The sequence below is a fragment of the Furipterus horrens genome, unplaced genomic scaffold (genome assembly GCF_987537825.1).
Source record: "Furipterus horrens unplaced genomic scaffold, mFurHor1.1.pri manual_scaffold_7, whole genome shotgun sequence".
Taxonomy (NCBI): domain Eukaryota; kingdom Metazoa; phylum Chordata; class Mammalia; order Chiroptera; family Furipteridae; genus Furipterus; species Furipterus horrens.
In genome coordinates, this window is record NW_028327177.1 from 96,027,532 (window position 1) to 96,042,613 (window position 15,082).

Here is a 15,082-nt window from a genome sequence, read left to right on the forward strand (position 1 = left end):
CTCAAGAATCATGCCTTACACACATGACCTTGTATCATAAGCCTTTCCCCATGCCTTTCAAAATTCTTGGAAAATCCTATTTTTAAAAGTGGTAAAGGATCCCAGAATGTGGTTGTCTAGCCATTCCTTAGGTATCCTAACTTAGCAAGGTTTCAGTGGATGTGAAACCCACGGGTGCTTGAATCCTAGGTGGGAAAGTTATCAGCAGCTCTACACAGGCAAAATCCCATGTGGAAGAGGGCTGTGGATACCAGGAGGCCTCATATCACAACTGTCCCTTTGACCAGTGTGTTACCACTCTTCCCAATTAATGATAATGCTCAATGTTTCCTGCAAGTTCTGCAAGCAGGTTCTGCTGTTATCACCATTGGGCAGAAGAGTATTTGAGAGGCCTGTCCACACCAGGCTCCTCAGCAATGGAGGCAGGGCCCTGTACATATCTGCCTCCAGAGCTCTAAGTGCCTCCTTCCTTCTGCTGAGGGCCAGGCAGGCCCATGAGCTCCTCCCAACTGTGGTGAATCAGCCTCAGTATGGAAGCAGGTAGTAAGGAAGGGGCCTGCCAGCCAGCCAACTATCTAATATTCCTGGTTTAACAAATCTTGCCTCTGTCCAAATGGAGGCAAAGGGAACCCTTGTCAATCAATGAGTAGGCCCGAAATGAAGATGGGCAAGCCAGTGTACTCGGTGTTGAGGGAAGAGGGGACAGGTATGGCTTCAACTTGACCTTGTGCAGTCAGAGGAACTATGTTGGCTCAGTGAATACCTCTCAGGACCAGGAGAGGTCCCATCCCATACTTCCATGCTCACACACACATTGAAACAACTCTTGGACAGTTCTATATGGCTGTGAGGGGGCTTGAGGACCACCTTTTGATTTGCTTTTCTGAGGAGCCCCCACTAGGCAAGAGGTGAAAATTTTCTATGTGGGGCTCAAGGATCTGGGCTATCTATTTAAAAGGTGAACTTAGTCAAGTCGCTCCCTTGGTTAACATGTGTGTTAAAAAAATAGAAAGATCACATCTCAACTTATGATTTCACATGTGATTATTCAGGCTGAGGTTAAAGGAGATAATTTTTTTTCAAAGTAAGTCCATTTAAATTTTAAAAGATCTGTCCAGTAACTGTTCAGGCAGCATAAAGACAAGGCAATGTGATAGGCTGGTGGATCCTGATTGTGTCCGTTGCTCTGATTTCATTAAAGTGCTTATTTAACCATGGTAGCATATCTCAAGCAGCCAGGGAACATAAATATCAATGAATGTCATCCCCAGGAACTCCATGGCTACTGCTACCACATCACCTTCATAGCAACTTGTCACCCCTCTGCTACCAGCCCAGGAAGCAGCGCAGTTGGTCATTTTCAGATGGGTTCTTGTGTTGTGCCTACCTGCCCCAGACAGGGCAAATGCATGCCAATCCATAGAGCACCAGGAGGTTGTCTGGAAATCACAGTGCTTGTTCTCAGGAAACTGAAGTAGGTCTGGCTGAAGGTGGCACTGGGGCTCATGAGAGCCACTCTGTCTCCAAATGTTTATTAGCAAAAACTAAATAAACCAAAGGAGTAGTGCTGGGAAACAGATTGCTGGGAATATAGCATGGACCATGTAAAGGAGAAAGTATGATTCCCCTCCTACCCTCAGTGCAGGGCTGGCCTCACATACAAAGCTGGGTGCTAGCCTTTCCACACTCCTTTCTGAGTCCCTTCTATCTAGTGTTCCTTCTCCATGGGCCTCATGACTTTCAATGCCCTCATGTTGTTCCAAACTCCCAAAGCAGTGGTCTCCCAAGGCCTGCTCTATCTTTGTTGCAAAATTATCTACTTCACCCCCTCCATTATGTCCAGAATTAAAAAGAATTTACAATTCTTTTGGGCCATGGGTTTTAACTTATCATGAAGAAATTAATTTTAATTTATACCTCATCATCTGCTAAGACAGAGGAAATAGAGTTTCAATACAGTCAGTAATAATTTTTCTCTGTGCCTCACTGGGCTTCTATTAAGAAGTAACAGATTTTAGAGGATCCTCAGACTGGGATGAGTCAGGACTGCTTTAGTAGACCACCAGAGAAGTTAGACCTGTGTAGATCTCCATAGACTTGTGTAGACATCTATAGGCCCACACAAACTTGGGTAGGCATGCATAGACCTACTCAGATCTTCCCAGACTGCTACTGTTCCACAAAAAAAAAAAAAAAAAAAAAAAAAAGATTCTTCCAGAAAGTGGTAGAAGGGCCTCTTTGTTTCATGTTTTAATAGTTACTATGGCAGATTGTGAAATTATCTTGAACATTTGGTCCTTGGCTATTCAATAAGTGATGCATTACCTTGTATTTGGGGATGGTCTTCAGAAGTTCTTTCACTGGGACATCTGTGCCAACAACGCCTAGAAGAATGCCCTTCGATCTCTGTTGAAAACAAACATTAAACAATAACTATAGTAAATTAATCTGGTATAATAACTAGAACATTGTGAGAAGTCACAAACTATAGGTCACTATCTGGTGCCTTCTCCAAAATGATAGAGATTGAGAATTAACCAAGATCTCTAATAAGAACCCTCTTCTATTTCCTATCCCCCACCAAAAAATATTACTGAGAAGCATGGTAGCTTCTCAGGCTAACATTAATAGCTACAACTCTCAATGCACACTCTTACCAAGACACCCTAATTCTCTTATCTCTCATGAAAATGAAGAATTGATGTGCAGAAGCACTAAAGTTTCAGCAGCTAAGGACTGTGATCATTAATCAATTTCTCTTATGGAAGCTTTCTACAGGAAAGACTTATAGTGTGTTAACTGCTTTCTCAATTTACACTGCCATCTGGTGCCCAGGAGAGAGAGACTAAATAGCCAGAGAAAGAAAAAATAACCCTAATATTGTTAACAGCCAGTTGGCACCAAGAACTAAAGTAAAGGAATAGGCCTTTGGAGTTCCAGTTTCTAAGGTCAATGTGATGTGCTGAAACTTTCCAATGTCAGAAATGCCTTCTGCAAGAAGACACAAATTGCTAATGTTCATTTTTACCCCCAAATTCAAGTCCACCCACAACCTCAGAATGTGACCCTATTAGTTAAGGATCTTGAGGTGAAATCATCCTGGATTTAAGACGGGGCTTATATCCAATGACTGGTGTCTTTCTAAGAAGAGAAGAAGGCAGAGAGACATGTGAGACCAGAAGGCCATGTGAAGACTGAGGCCAAGATTAGAGTTATGCTGCCACAAAATAAGGGAAATCTGGGGCCAAACAAGAATTCCTTAGAGCCTTCAGAGAAAGCATGGCCCCACTGACACCTTGATTTTGGACTTCTAGCCTCTTAAATTGTAAGAACAAATTTCTTTGTTTTAAGCCACATTGTTTGTGGGATTTGTTACCACAGCCTTAGGAAACTAATACAAGGCCAGCAACTATAAACTGGAGACTGGTCGCTCACTATAACCAAGGATTCTCTCTGGGGCTTCCTTCCTCTGGTCATTTAACAATTAAATTTTGGAAAAGTACTGCACACTGTAAAATGATACCTGCTCGAAATCCTCCCATCTGTGCTTGAGTTCATGATTCTCACAGCAGGATTAAATGTAAGAAAAAAATGATATACCCTCTGTCCTTAAAATCAGTCAATCAGTCAATCAATAAAGGTCACCAGAGCTTGAGTCAGAAGGGGTCTCAGAAAACAACCCTCCTGGCATCAAGCAGGAAGCAAAGCCACTGTACTCACGGTTTCGTTCTGCTTACTAAACACGGGCATGGCAACTGTGGTCATCAGGACAAGGCCCTGATCATCAGCAAGCTGGGTGAAAAGAGAAAAGCCAGTTACCTGAGAATGACCTGGAAACCACAGGGCAGGAGGCCATCCCCCTTGGCTGTCTCCTCCTTTGCTGACCAGGGACGGCTATGGATGGACCAGTGCCCAGTCAAGCCTCTAGCCTAGGAGGAAGTGCAATGCCCCTGATCTGCAGATGAGGGTCTCAGCCCCTGGTTGGGGAAACAAAGTCAGATGCTCCAGCTGATGTCTTCATTGCACTCAGCCATTTTGGTTTAATAAAGCCTCACTGGGTCTTAGTGATTCATTTTATTTTATTAACACAGATTGCTTTTACAGTTTTACTTTGCAGACATTTATGTTCAATATGTGCAATACTAATGCTTCTCTGTATTCTGGAAATTGAGGATCAGAAAGTATGAGTGTAAGGGGTTTTATAGTTGCCCCTGCTGAAAACAATGGAATCTGGAAACATTTATTCTCCCTAATATAGTTAAGTCAAGGCCTTTTTGGATCTCTACAGATCTTTGCATGCCTGTCCCAGATGAAAAACAAACAAAACAAAAATAAAAAAAGAACTTGATCATCTGATCCCTAAAATTATTGCTAAGAAGCTAAATATTTCTCCTGAAAGAACAACCCTTGAAATGTGGCACATAACACACTCTGCAACCCTTTGACTTGCATACAAATCCATTGAGACCCACAAGCACATCTGCTTTTCACATAGTGTTGGGAAACAGGCAGGAACCCCTACTCTGCCCCAATAACAAATGGGGAAACAGAGTCCTGGACCACAATGAGCATTGGTCTGAGACAGACCTGGTTCTAATTCTCAGCTTGAATCTTTACTAACTGTATTAGCTAAGGCTCCATGTCCTCAGATAAAATAATGCCAATTATTCCCCAGTATTCCTGACATGAAGACGAAATGTGAAACAACCCAGCAAGGTACCTGGCATATGAAAGTGCTCAAAGGATGCCAGTTCTTTTCCTGCCTTCTAGGCCACCTGGCTTGTAAGTAGCAGAGTCCAAACTGAGATCAAGGGATGTGGCACTGCTGATGGGAATCGAAATTGTCATGGCAAGTCTGATGGGAGAAGGATACTTGCTGGTTTCATAGCCCATTCAAGCCTCTAGTGAAGCAATTTATGAAGGAGACTCCATTATCTTCAGTCTAGAGAATTTTCTGATGTTTGGGCACCACTCTGTAGCTTTAATTCTGTAGGAAAATCAGGTGTGGCTTCCCTGGTCTTCTCAGGAACAGGCATTTATGAAGAGAATATGCTAAAATCTAGAGGCCCCCATGGCTGAGGTCTTCATAGACTGTCCTCTTGAGAAAAGGTATTAAAACTCAGTCCATCTTCTACCAGTCCCGTTCTTCTGTAGATTTTTCAAGCTATAGGGCCCCACTACTCATAATGTGGTACATAGAATAGCAGTACCTGAGTGTGTTAGAAATGCATAATCTCAAGTCCCACTCCAGATATTCTGAATATGAACCTTTACTTGAATAATTAGTATGCATATTAAAATTTCAGAAGCACTGTTATACAGCAATCATTTCCATTATCAATAATCGTAACTAAAGAGAAGTTTGTGTAGTTGGGAAAAACTCCTAACAGGAATAGAGGGTCCATGTTTTTATTAGTTTTACATCCATATCAAGATGGGTCTATATTCCCCCATAATAAGCAAGACAAGACAAAAATCTTATGGTCCCTCAAGAACTGCAGATTCATGGTGTGGTGGTTAATTTTAGGTGTCAACTTGGCTAGTCCATGGTGCCGAGTTGTTAGATCAAAAACCAGTCTAGATGTTGCTGTGAACAATTTTTTAGATGTGATTAACATTTAAATCAGTAGACTTTGATAAAGCATATTACCCTCCATAATGTGGGTATGTCTTATTCAATCAGTTCAAAGTCTTAAGAGAAAAAACAGATATTTCAAGGAAGAAGAAATTCTGCTTTCAGACTTCCTTCAGACTCAAGACAGCAACATAAACTCTTCCAGGATTTCCAACCTGACAACCTGCCCTAGAGACCTAAGTGTCAGTCTCACAGTTTTATGAGGCAAGTCCTTAAAATCTCTCTCTCTCTCTCTCTCTCTCTCTCTCTCTCTCTCTCTCTCTCTCTCTCTCTCTCTTTCCCTACATACAGAAAAAAAAAAAAAAATACATGTATTTCTCCTAAGATTCTGTTTCTCTAGAGAACCCTGACATGGATACACATGGTATTCATGTAATCTTTTATTTGGGGCAGCCCAATTTGGGTATTATAATAAGTAAACAAAACTTTGTCCTAATATCAGTAACTAAATAAAATTAACTATGAGCTATTGTTGACAGTTATTATTGCCAGGCATCAAGTCAAACTGTTTGTGAAAACAGGGTTCCAACAACTTGCTGGAAGTACTTCAAGTATAACATGGTTGCCATTGAGGTCATGCAAGGTCATTTTCAAAGGCAGAACCAACCCACAGTAAACATCTCTCTCGGAATCAGAAATCTTCCCACATTCCAACTTCTTAAGTAATCCTTAATGCTATAAAGAAAAGTTACTTGAGCTGATCCATAACCCTGGGCAACTTCCACTTTGCAACTCAAATAAAAATTTCAAGCAATGCCAACATATATCATGAATGAAATCAAAACATTCCACTGGCAATAATGAGAAATGAAGCCCACCCCCCCTGCAACCAGTAAAAATCAATGATAAATCAGTGGTCATTTTTCAGTACAAACACAAGATCAAGAGAAACTAACTTACAAATATTAAGCCAGGATATAGTGTCAACTCTACTTAGGGACTAATTCCAAATGTAATTACTGCATGATCATTACCTAAGAAAAAATTTTCATAATATTGCATTTGTACCGAAACCACTCATTTGTAACCAGCCCCAGGTAAACAGAGGAAATGCGGTGAGCTCAGTCTAGCCACTCTGCTATGAGCTCACCTACTCTCCTAGGGACAGTTCTGGCCCAGACTGGACTGGCTTGGCCAGAACCCTAACCTGTACCTTCCTTGTATGTAAGCTCCTCAGTGTGGCCACAAGGGCTGGCAGGACCCTGGACACATCACTTGCACGACATGAAGATGCTTTTCTGCACCCACCAGCTCCTTTGTTCCCGATCTCTACAGGTCAGGGTTTTGTGAATCTTAAACATTTCATAGGAAAGGAACATCAATTTGAAAGTTAATTTGCACTGTAAGTATTTTATGATCGAAAGGCATTCAGTACTCCTGCCATAGGAAATAGCAGCCAGTGGCAAAAGTTTTTTTTCCAGACCACCAAGCAGAAGTTATGCAGCCAGCCACAGCAAGACATTCTCTGTCCCCGAACACTAGGGGGTCCCTGCTTTTCTTTGGCCCCTTAACCTGTAGCAGCTGCTGAGCCAAGAGCTGCTTATGATTCATATGCATGGCTTCCAAGAAAAACGCAGACGTAGAGTCAACATTCATTTTCCAAAGGGTAGGAGTGGGAGGGGGGATCACCATGGTCCATCTCAGCAAAATCCCATTAACTCAAGTCCAAGTGGGAATCCTAAAATGAACTGCCATTCAGTTACACTTGCCCCGGCTTTGAACGGGCCTCTGAAATGCTTAGTTGTGGCGCTCTTTTGTATAATATGTGTATATTATTCCATATCCTTCATTTCCTATACTACATAATGGGACCATTCTGGTATCAAAGGAAATGATGAATAATAATACTGAACACCTGGTTTATAAAATACAAACTTGCTCAACAGATTGACTGCTTCCTGTTAGCTTCCCAAGTTAATCATCTATGTGGGCTTATATGAATATGCATTTGGATTCATGTGTGAGGTACAGGCAGCTATACCAGGCCTGTATTCCTAATGCTTGATTTGTTTTTCATGGATGACAATAGTTGGCAATGCAGACAGCTCTCAGATGTGGCCCCAGATAAGATAACAGCACCACAGTTGTGGTCTGTCAATTCTGCTGCCAGCCCAGTTATCATTATTCATTGATTCCTTTGATAAACATCCCCCGAGCATCTGCTATGTGCCAAGTTCCATGCCATGTGCTGGAAGTCAACTAGGAATGAGACACAGGTCTTATTCTCAGGGAACCCCAAGTCCCCCAGAGGAGACAAAGGCGAATGAGGCAGAGGGAGAGACTGGCTGGAGAAGACACACAGGTTCTCATTGCATGAGTAGGGGAACAATCTTCTTAAGAACCAGCCTGGACTAAAGTAAAAATGTTTGACATTTACAGTCATCTGACAGGGGCTCTGTGACAGATTCAGAAAGCTTCCTGAAAGCCAGTTTATTGACATCAGGACTAAGTTCCCTGCTGCAGTGCAGTTTCATCCAGTTGTTTTATACTTAAGAATATTTATGAATGAAACAATGCAAGGAGACAATTTTTAAAATTCCCCAGCATCTTTCTTTCCATCTTTTATAAATATCACCCTCTTCCTTTAAGGATATCCTCTTCACTCCTTGTACCCACAAGGCTCTCTTGACAGCTAAACTGTCCCATCCTGCATGTGGCTGGGCCTTAAACCAGGCTGAGCCAAACAGAGCACTACACACACACGTGACACACACAGGCACTCAACCTCCTCTGGCCATTACTGATTGCTTTATTATGAGACACATGATTCAAGATAGGCTACCTGGGTTTTCTTCTTTTTTCCTGCCTAGACTGATAGAAAAAACTCTCTACTCTTCTTTGTGGGCAGTTAGAAGAATGTAAGCCTAATGTGATGCAGGCATATCCTCTCCCACAGAGCAGCGACTGAGAAACTAGTCACCCCAGAGAGACGAGGAGAGATGAGTGTGTTAGGGTGTGTGTGTGTTATGGGGGGAAAGGAGAGGGAGAGGCAGAGGGGGAGGGAGAGTAACAAAGAGGGAGGGAGAAGGTACCAGTCCCCAGATGCCTTCATTCCTAAGGTCAGCTCTGCCCATGCTTTTTTCCATTATGGGTTACTTGAAGCAGGAAGTTTATTATTATTTTTTTTTCCAAATGAGCATGACTTGGATTTGTGACTCTTGTAATATAAGAGTCCTGCCTTGTGCAAGTGCCAATATTGGCCATAAATGACCTAGGTATCTTTAGATGGCCATGGAGGTGCTCCCAAGTGCCACATGCACCCCACAGAGGGGAGACATTTCTGAGGCTAGAAAGACCAAAGGGAAAATGGTGCCAACGTTCCAAAGATGAGTGGTTGTATGTCCTTTCCACAAAGGAGGAAATGTAGGTACCCTCAAAAAACCCAAATAATAAATGGCAAGAGAGTAATTTGGAGAAATAATGAATTTTTATGATGGTCCACAAAACTAGTGTCATTAGGATTTTGCATAAAAGCATCATAATAGATAGGTGTTTGCCTGTTTTGAAAAGAGGGGCTGAGCGAGAAGCCTCAGAGCCAGTCTGTTTTGGACTGTGCTAGGACAGAAGTATGAGAACACACAGGGAAAAGAGGACAGAAAGGGAGACGGGCTACAGGCACTGCGAGTGCCCCAGCAGGCCCTTTAGTTTAGGGCCTGTTGTTGACATCTGTTATGGTGCCTTCTTTACATCTCCATTCAGAGGAAGCTTGCCAGGGCCAGTGGCAGGACCCTCTGTTTGTCCTGCAGCTGGAGGCTCCTGAGAGTAAGTGCCAAACCCCAGAGAAAGGAGGCGAGCTGGTTGCCAGGCTCTGAGAAGGCATTTGGGCGAGTTAAGGGCAGCATGTCTGGCAACTCATTTGAGGGCTGCCAGGTGGTTTTCAGCAGAGCCTTCTGCCAGATCTGCTTAGCCTTGGAGGCTTGGGCTCAAAGACAAGGTTGTGCACCAATGGGTAACTCAGCTCAGAAAGAGACTGGTTCTGAGCCAAGAATAAAGGCCAATTCAGTAACTCTCCTCAAATATCCTATTTCTTCTGTACTTTGTTCCTCTTGCTTGTATGTTTTTCTTTTCTTATTAAAATTGATCAATGTATTGACTATTTTAAGAGAGTACATCATATACATATATAACATAATACACAAATATTTTATATATGTATACACGTAATTTGTGAGCACACAGCTGTGTTTCTGCTGTGCCTTGCTACTCATACCTGAAATGAACACCAGCTTGCACTCCATGAAAAGACACTGCACTGTCTAGTGACAGTCAGGGTGAATTGCAGCCACAAGGACCTGGGAGATAAGTCATTTTCAGGGTATGGCCTTGCCAGTAAAAATGTATTTAAATGGCAGCCAATGTCACTTAGTTCCCCTCCAATGGAAGCAAAAGTAGGCTGTATCAACTCTTAGTTCTGTCAACAACCTTTGCCTTGATAGGAAAATACTGGTACTATGAGATGGGGAAAACACAGTTGGGTACATCCTTAAATTGCAGACAAAACATTTTGATTCTTTCAGGTAAGTGGGACCTAAAAATGTGACAGGAGAGTGCTGGAGAGGGGATTTTTTTTTTTTTTCACTTTCTCAAAGGCAGCTTGAATGAAAGGGAAGCCAGCTCCTTGGCATTCTCTCCTTTCCTCTCTCCACAGACTTAAGCTTAGAAATAACTGGAAATTCCCAAGGGCCATTCTCTGGATATCATATGCTGAGGGACAATGAGGACATGGTGGAAACAGACAGCACCCATGTCCTCTAGTTTTCACACTCCATGGCATGGGGGGAGCTGAAAGTAGAAAGTCATGGGGATAACACTCTGAATTAGTTGGTGGAGGCATCAGGGAGAATAGCAGGGACACATAGATCCAGAAAAGGAGACATGAACAGAATATGTGGCTACATAGAGACCCTCTACACACACATACACACACACACACACACTCCCCACAAAAGATTCCTGGACCTTCCCCCCTATTCCATCTACTTCCCTTCTCCCAAATCTCCCACCCCTCCCTCTACCACAACGGTCTTTTATCCTCAATACCAAAAAAGAGATGTAAAAAAAAAAATCTAGAAAGAATCATACTTGATGATCAGTCTTAACTTCCTGTATTGGTTATATGCAGAAGGACCTTTTCTCTGGAGACACACCCTGCTGGAGATACAGACACTCTCCAGAGGAAGAACATAGGTGAAAGCCACTGAAACCTGGAAACAAAATTCTTACATGTGTAAAAAGAGCACAGGATCGTCAACGTTGTTGCTTGGCGAATGTTAACATTACCCAACTCTGAATTTTACTTGCCTTTAGATTTCCACAGTTGTTAATGATAATCATGAAATTTGCTGGTTGTTTTAATAGTGGTCAGTTTTAAATGAGCGGCTTTACACATATATCCATATGCAAAAATTAATTTACTCAGTAGCCTATGAAATTGTTTTGAAATGAGAAGGGAAAGAAAGAATAGCTTCCTTAGGACAAAAGAATTTCTAAATCATGTGTATCTCTGATTAAATGTTTTATATTTATCTCTTTTCTGTATGACTGAAGTTATTAATAACAAGAAAATTCCCATAAGTTCTCATTTAAGCATTTTATAAATAAAACCACCCAACAGCATATGTTAGTAAAGAATATTAATGCCTAAAGATAAATGATGATGATAATAATTCTTTTTTAAAAATCCCTTTTTGCATAAAGATCAAAATAGTCATTTAAACAATTATAACACTTTCACATAAAAATGCTATCAGAATAAGGTTTTATATTCTTGGTTAAACATATTACATATGCTTATCTGTATTATGAATATTCCATAGAGCAAGAGGTTTAGCAAAATCAGGCATTATTGTTTTTAATTGAAGAGCTGGTTCTTTCAATGTAAACAACATTAACTGTCTGTCTTTTATAATACTACTAACAACAACCATTATTCACAGTCTCATTTTGCACTGGCATTTTTCAATATTGTTGCAAGATGCCCGAATCCTAAGTAATATAAGACATGAACAAAGTAACAGTGGAGCATGAGAATTAAAATAAGAATAAATAAACCTTCAAGTGACACGTGCCCTTGCTTTGCATGTGATTGTCTTGGTAGAGTATAGTCACTCGGCTCTGGAGAGCGGTACATACATGCCTTCTTGCTTCCAGCCAAGGCATTTTCTCTTCTTACTAAATCACTATTACTTGCACCTGAGATTTGGAGATCCTGCGTTCTTATAAGATTCACTATATTTTAAGTTGTCTAAATACAAAAGTAAACCGATTCCCCTCTTTGAACTTTAACTGCATCTTGTATGAAATAAATTTTTAAATTAGTTCTCTCTTTTTCTCTTTAACAACCTGAAGACAACATGGATGATAACACTGGATAATGTTGGAACATCTGAATGAGAGTTTCAAAATAACTTTCTTCTAATAAAGTTGTTATTGTTTAGGAAAACATTTATGCTGTTTACTTTTCCCCCAGTGTTTCTAAGATGTAAGTCATTAAGCAGGGGAATATGTTTTATGAGTAAACATCTAGATAGAGGAGGATGCTGTCTTTGACCAGGGAAATACATAAGTAAAGCCAATGGCAGGAGATTATTACAGACTAACATATCTGAAAGTTGCCTTAGGAAACCAGTTTGTTTGTTTATTAGGGTTGATCCTGCTTATTTTAAGAATTCCCTGAAATAATGATAATGAGAATTATCCTGGGGCATTAGGTTTTACCCAGTAATCATGATGAGCTATGACACATAACTGACACCCCCCCCTCATCGTGGCCGAACATTGATATAAACGTGGTTTAGCCACCTCTCAAATAGATGACTGAAAACTAAGCCAACTGTTGGAGATTCAGGGCCCTGAGACAAAGCCTTCCCCTTGTTTAAAGACCCCCTGAAATGCCGCTTCCTCCATAAAACCTTCCCTAATGAAGTGGAAATGGGAACCAGATGTTTTCAAACTTCACTACAAAGATAATCATATTTACTCTACAACCTAAGATACCATCTAGGACCAAATCTGTGCAAACTGTTAATACAGCGAAGTCACCGAACACTGTGGCTGGAAGAAAAGCTGGGAGTTCTGTAGGGTCTGTGACCTCCAGGGGCAGAGCTGGGAATGCTTCCTCTTTTTACCCACAGCACTTAGCACAGAGTTGGTACAGAAGAGACACTCAGCAAATAATCTTGGAATGAATTTATTCTAATTTCATCTTTTTATTTATTTCATAAATGAGGCCCAGAGAGGAAAAGGAGACACAGAGAATTCTTACCAGAATTCAGACATGACTCTGAAGCAAGGGCTGCTGCTTTCATGGAGTGCAGCCTTTACTTGCTCCATGTGTAGGTTCTGGAAAGCAGCTGCCCATGTGCTGCTGCTACTAATAGGGCAGAAGGTTCATGGTGTCCGCTGAGGTCACACAGGTAAAGGAAAAGAACTCTATTTTAACAACTTAGCTGCACATTGAGGCTTTCTTGGAGAGTAGCACAGAAAGGAGAAGTGATTTACGGAAGCACATAGACCTTTATTAATATTCCAGAGCAGGTTGTTCAAACTGGAATCATTTCCATCAATTCACCTTTCCATCCATCCATCCATCTCTACTTCCAAATACAGCTTGCTATAACCAAACATTCTTTAAATGTTTTATATTTATATAACTTTATTTAACCCTGACATAGACCTTGCAAAGTATCTATGCACATTTTGCTGGTGAAAAAATTGAAGATAAAGGGCAAAGTACTTTGCTCCTGGTCACAAAAGGCAGCAGGGTAGGGATCTGAGCCTTGGTCCTACTGCTTAACCCAATTGTAACTTCAGCTATTTCTTCATTTGAATTACCTAAGCAATATAGAAAAATATTTCTGCTTTATCCCATGATAGGACATCATGGCTTTAGTGTGCTTTAGAAAGCAGCTGGAGTGGTAGTAATTATAATTGCCAATATTAAAGGAGGTTGAGAAGGAAATTGTTGGGAAGGAAAATGGTCAAGGAAGAAGGGACAGAAGCACCCATACTTCAACTGATCTACTATGTCCCAGGACTGGGCAAACCTGGATGTGTCCAATCTAAGCACACAGGGCTCATAAGTGGTTCAATTTAATGAGTCATTTTTGGAAAAAGAAAATCCATACCATGGCATCAGTCCTTTGACACTTTTCTATCTCCTGAAACCAGGTTGGGTTTTTTCAAAATCCTTCTATATAATTCAAAGGAATAAACATCTAACTTCTTGTTTTCAAAATTCTTAGTAGGATTGCTATGCATGATTGCCCAACTGCTCCAATGAACTCCAAAGGGTCATTTCAGTTAAACCCTGTGGCATGAGATGTCTGGAAGCTCACACAGAGGCATCCCTCTGGCCCTCATGGAATTGGGCTACATTTGGGTTTGAAATAAATATATATCCATTAATTGGGGGTCTGACCAGCAAATAATGTGACTGGAAAAAGGATCTGGCACTGAACCAGACCAAAAAATATGTGAATAAGTTTAGTAAGGAAAACTGAAAAGGCGCTTGCTTCATTAAAATGACCAATTTTCCAATTTTAATGTGGAGAAACAACACAGGTAGACAAATTCTGCTGATGAAAACTAAAATAGTTTTTTTCCAAAAAATTATACCAAAAAAATAAAGAAAGGAAAGGCTATGCCTGAGTGCACAGTATGTGTCTGTTTTCTCTTGAGTAGCTCATAGTGTTTACCTACTCCATCTGCCACAAAAAAAAAAAAAAAAAAAAAAAAATCCCCTACTTTGAGGACCTATAAACCCAGATGAAAACCACTGATGGTGATTTGACATTTATTTGATTTTTTGCATAGATTTGATTTTCAAATTAGTCGTTGAATTGTATTTACTGATTAGTCCTGTGTTGGAATGGTGCTCTTCATTGTGTATTGTCTCTCTCTCTTCCTCTCTCTTCTAAACTAAAGGAAATGCAGTAATGCAATCAGGAAAAAATGCAATTTTGACTCAGGATCACATGTCTTGAGTAATGTAATTCTTTACTTCATTAAAGTATTCCATCAGTTGTCCTTTAAATAATGCTCCTTCCCAAGGTTGACCAATAAAATGTAGATGCATATACTGTTTTTTCTGGAAACACATCTAGTGAAGAATATAGCAACCCAAGTCTGAGTTCAAGATCATCTCTTGGTCAATGAGAATGACCTATAGAACTGCATCTAGAAGCAAGGAAATCAAAACATTGGGTGTCCTGTGCTGTCTTCTTCAAGATTTCCCCCCAGCTTAAAATGGGTTATTCTGGCATTTAATGTTATACAAATCATTTGGACTTTTTGAAATTACTTCTCTCAATCCTCTGCCTTCCTTCCCTTATAAAAGGAAGAAGAATATATATATATTTATTTTAATATATAAGAACAATTGTAATGAAAACAGTTTTTAAAATGCCATTGCTTTTATTCAGATATTTCTTTAACTTTCAAAAGAAA

The 15,082-nt window shown here is 40.6% G+C and overlaps 1 protein-coding gene across 1 annotated transcript in view; it reads right to left on the reverse strand.

The window, feature by feature from the left end:
- The window catches only part of CACNA2D3 (calcium voltage-gated channel auxiliary subunit alpha2delta 3), a 931,470-nt gene that overhangs the window by 223,291 nt on the left and 693,097 nt on the right, over positions 1–15,082 (reverse strand). Inside the window, exons 15-16 of the mRNA XM_090284008.1 lie at positions 3,721–3,792; positions 2,326–2,406 (exon numbers count right to left, since the gene is read on the reverse strand). Coding sequence (XP_090140134.1) covers positions 2,326–2,406; positions 3,721–3,792 — 153 coding nt within the window. The remainder of the gene's footprint in view (positions 1–2,325; positions 2,407–3,720; positions 3,793–15,082) is intronic.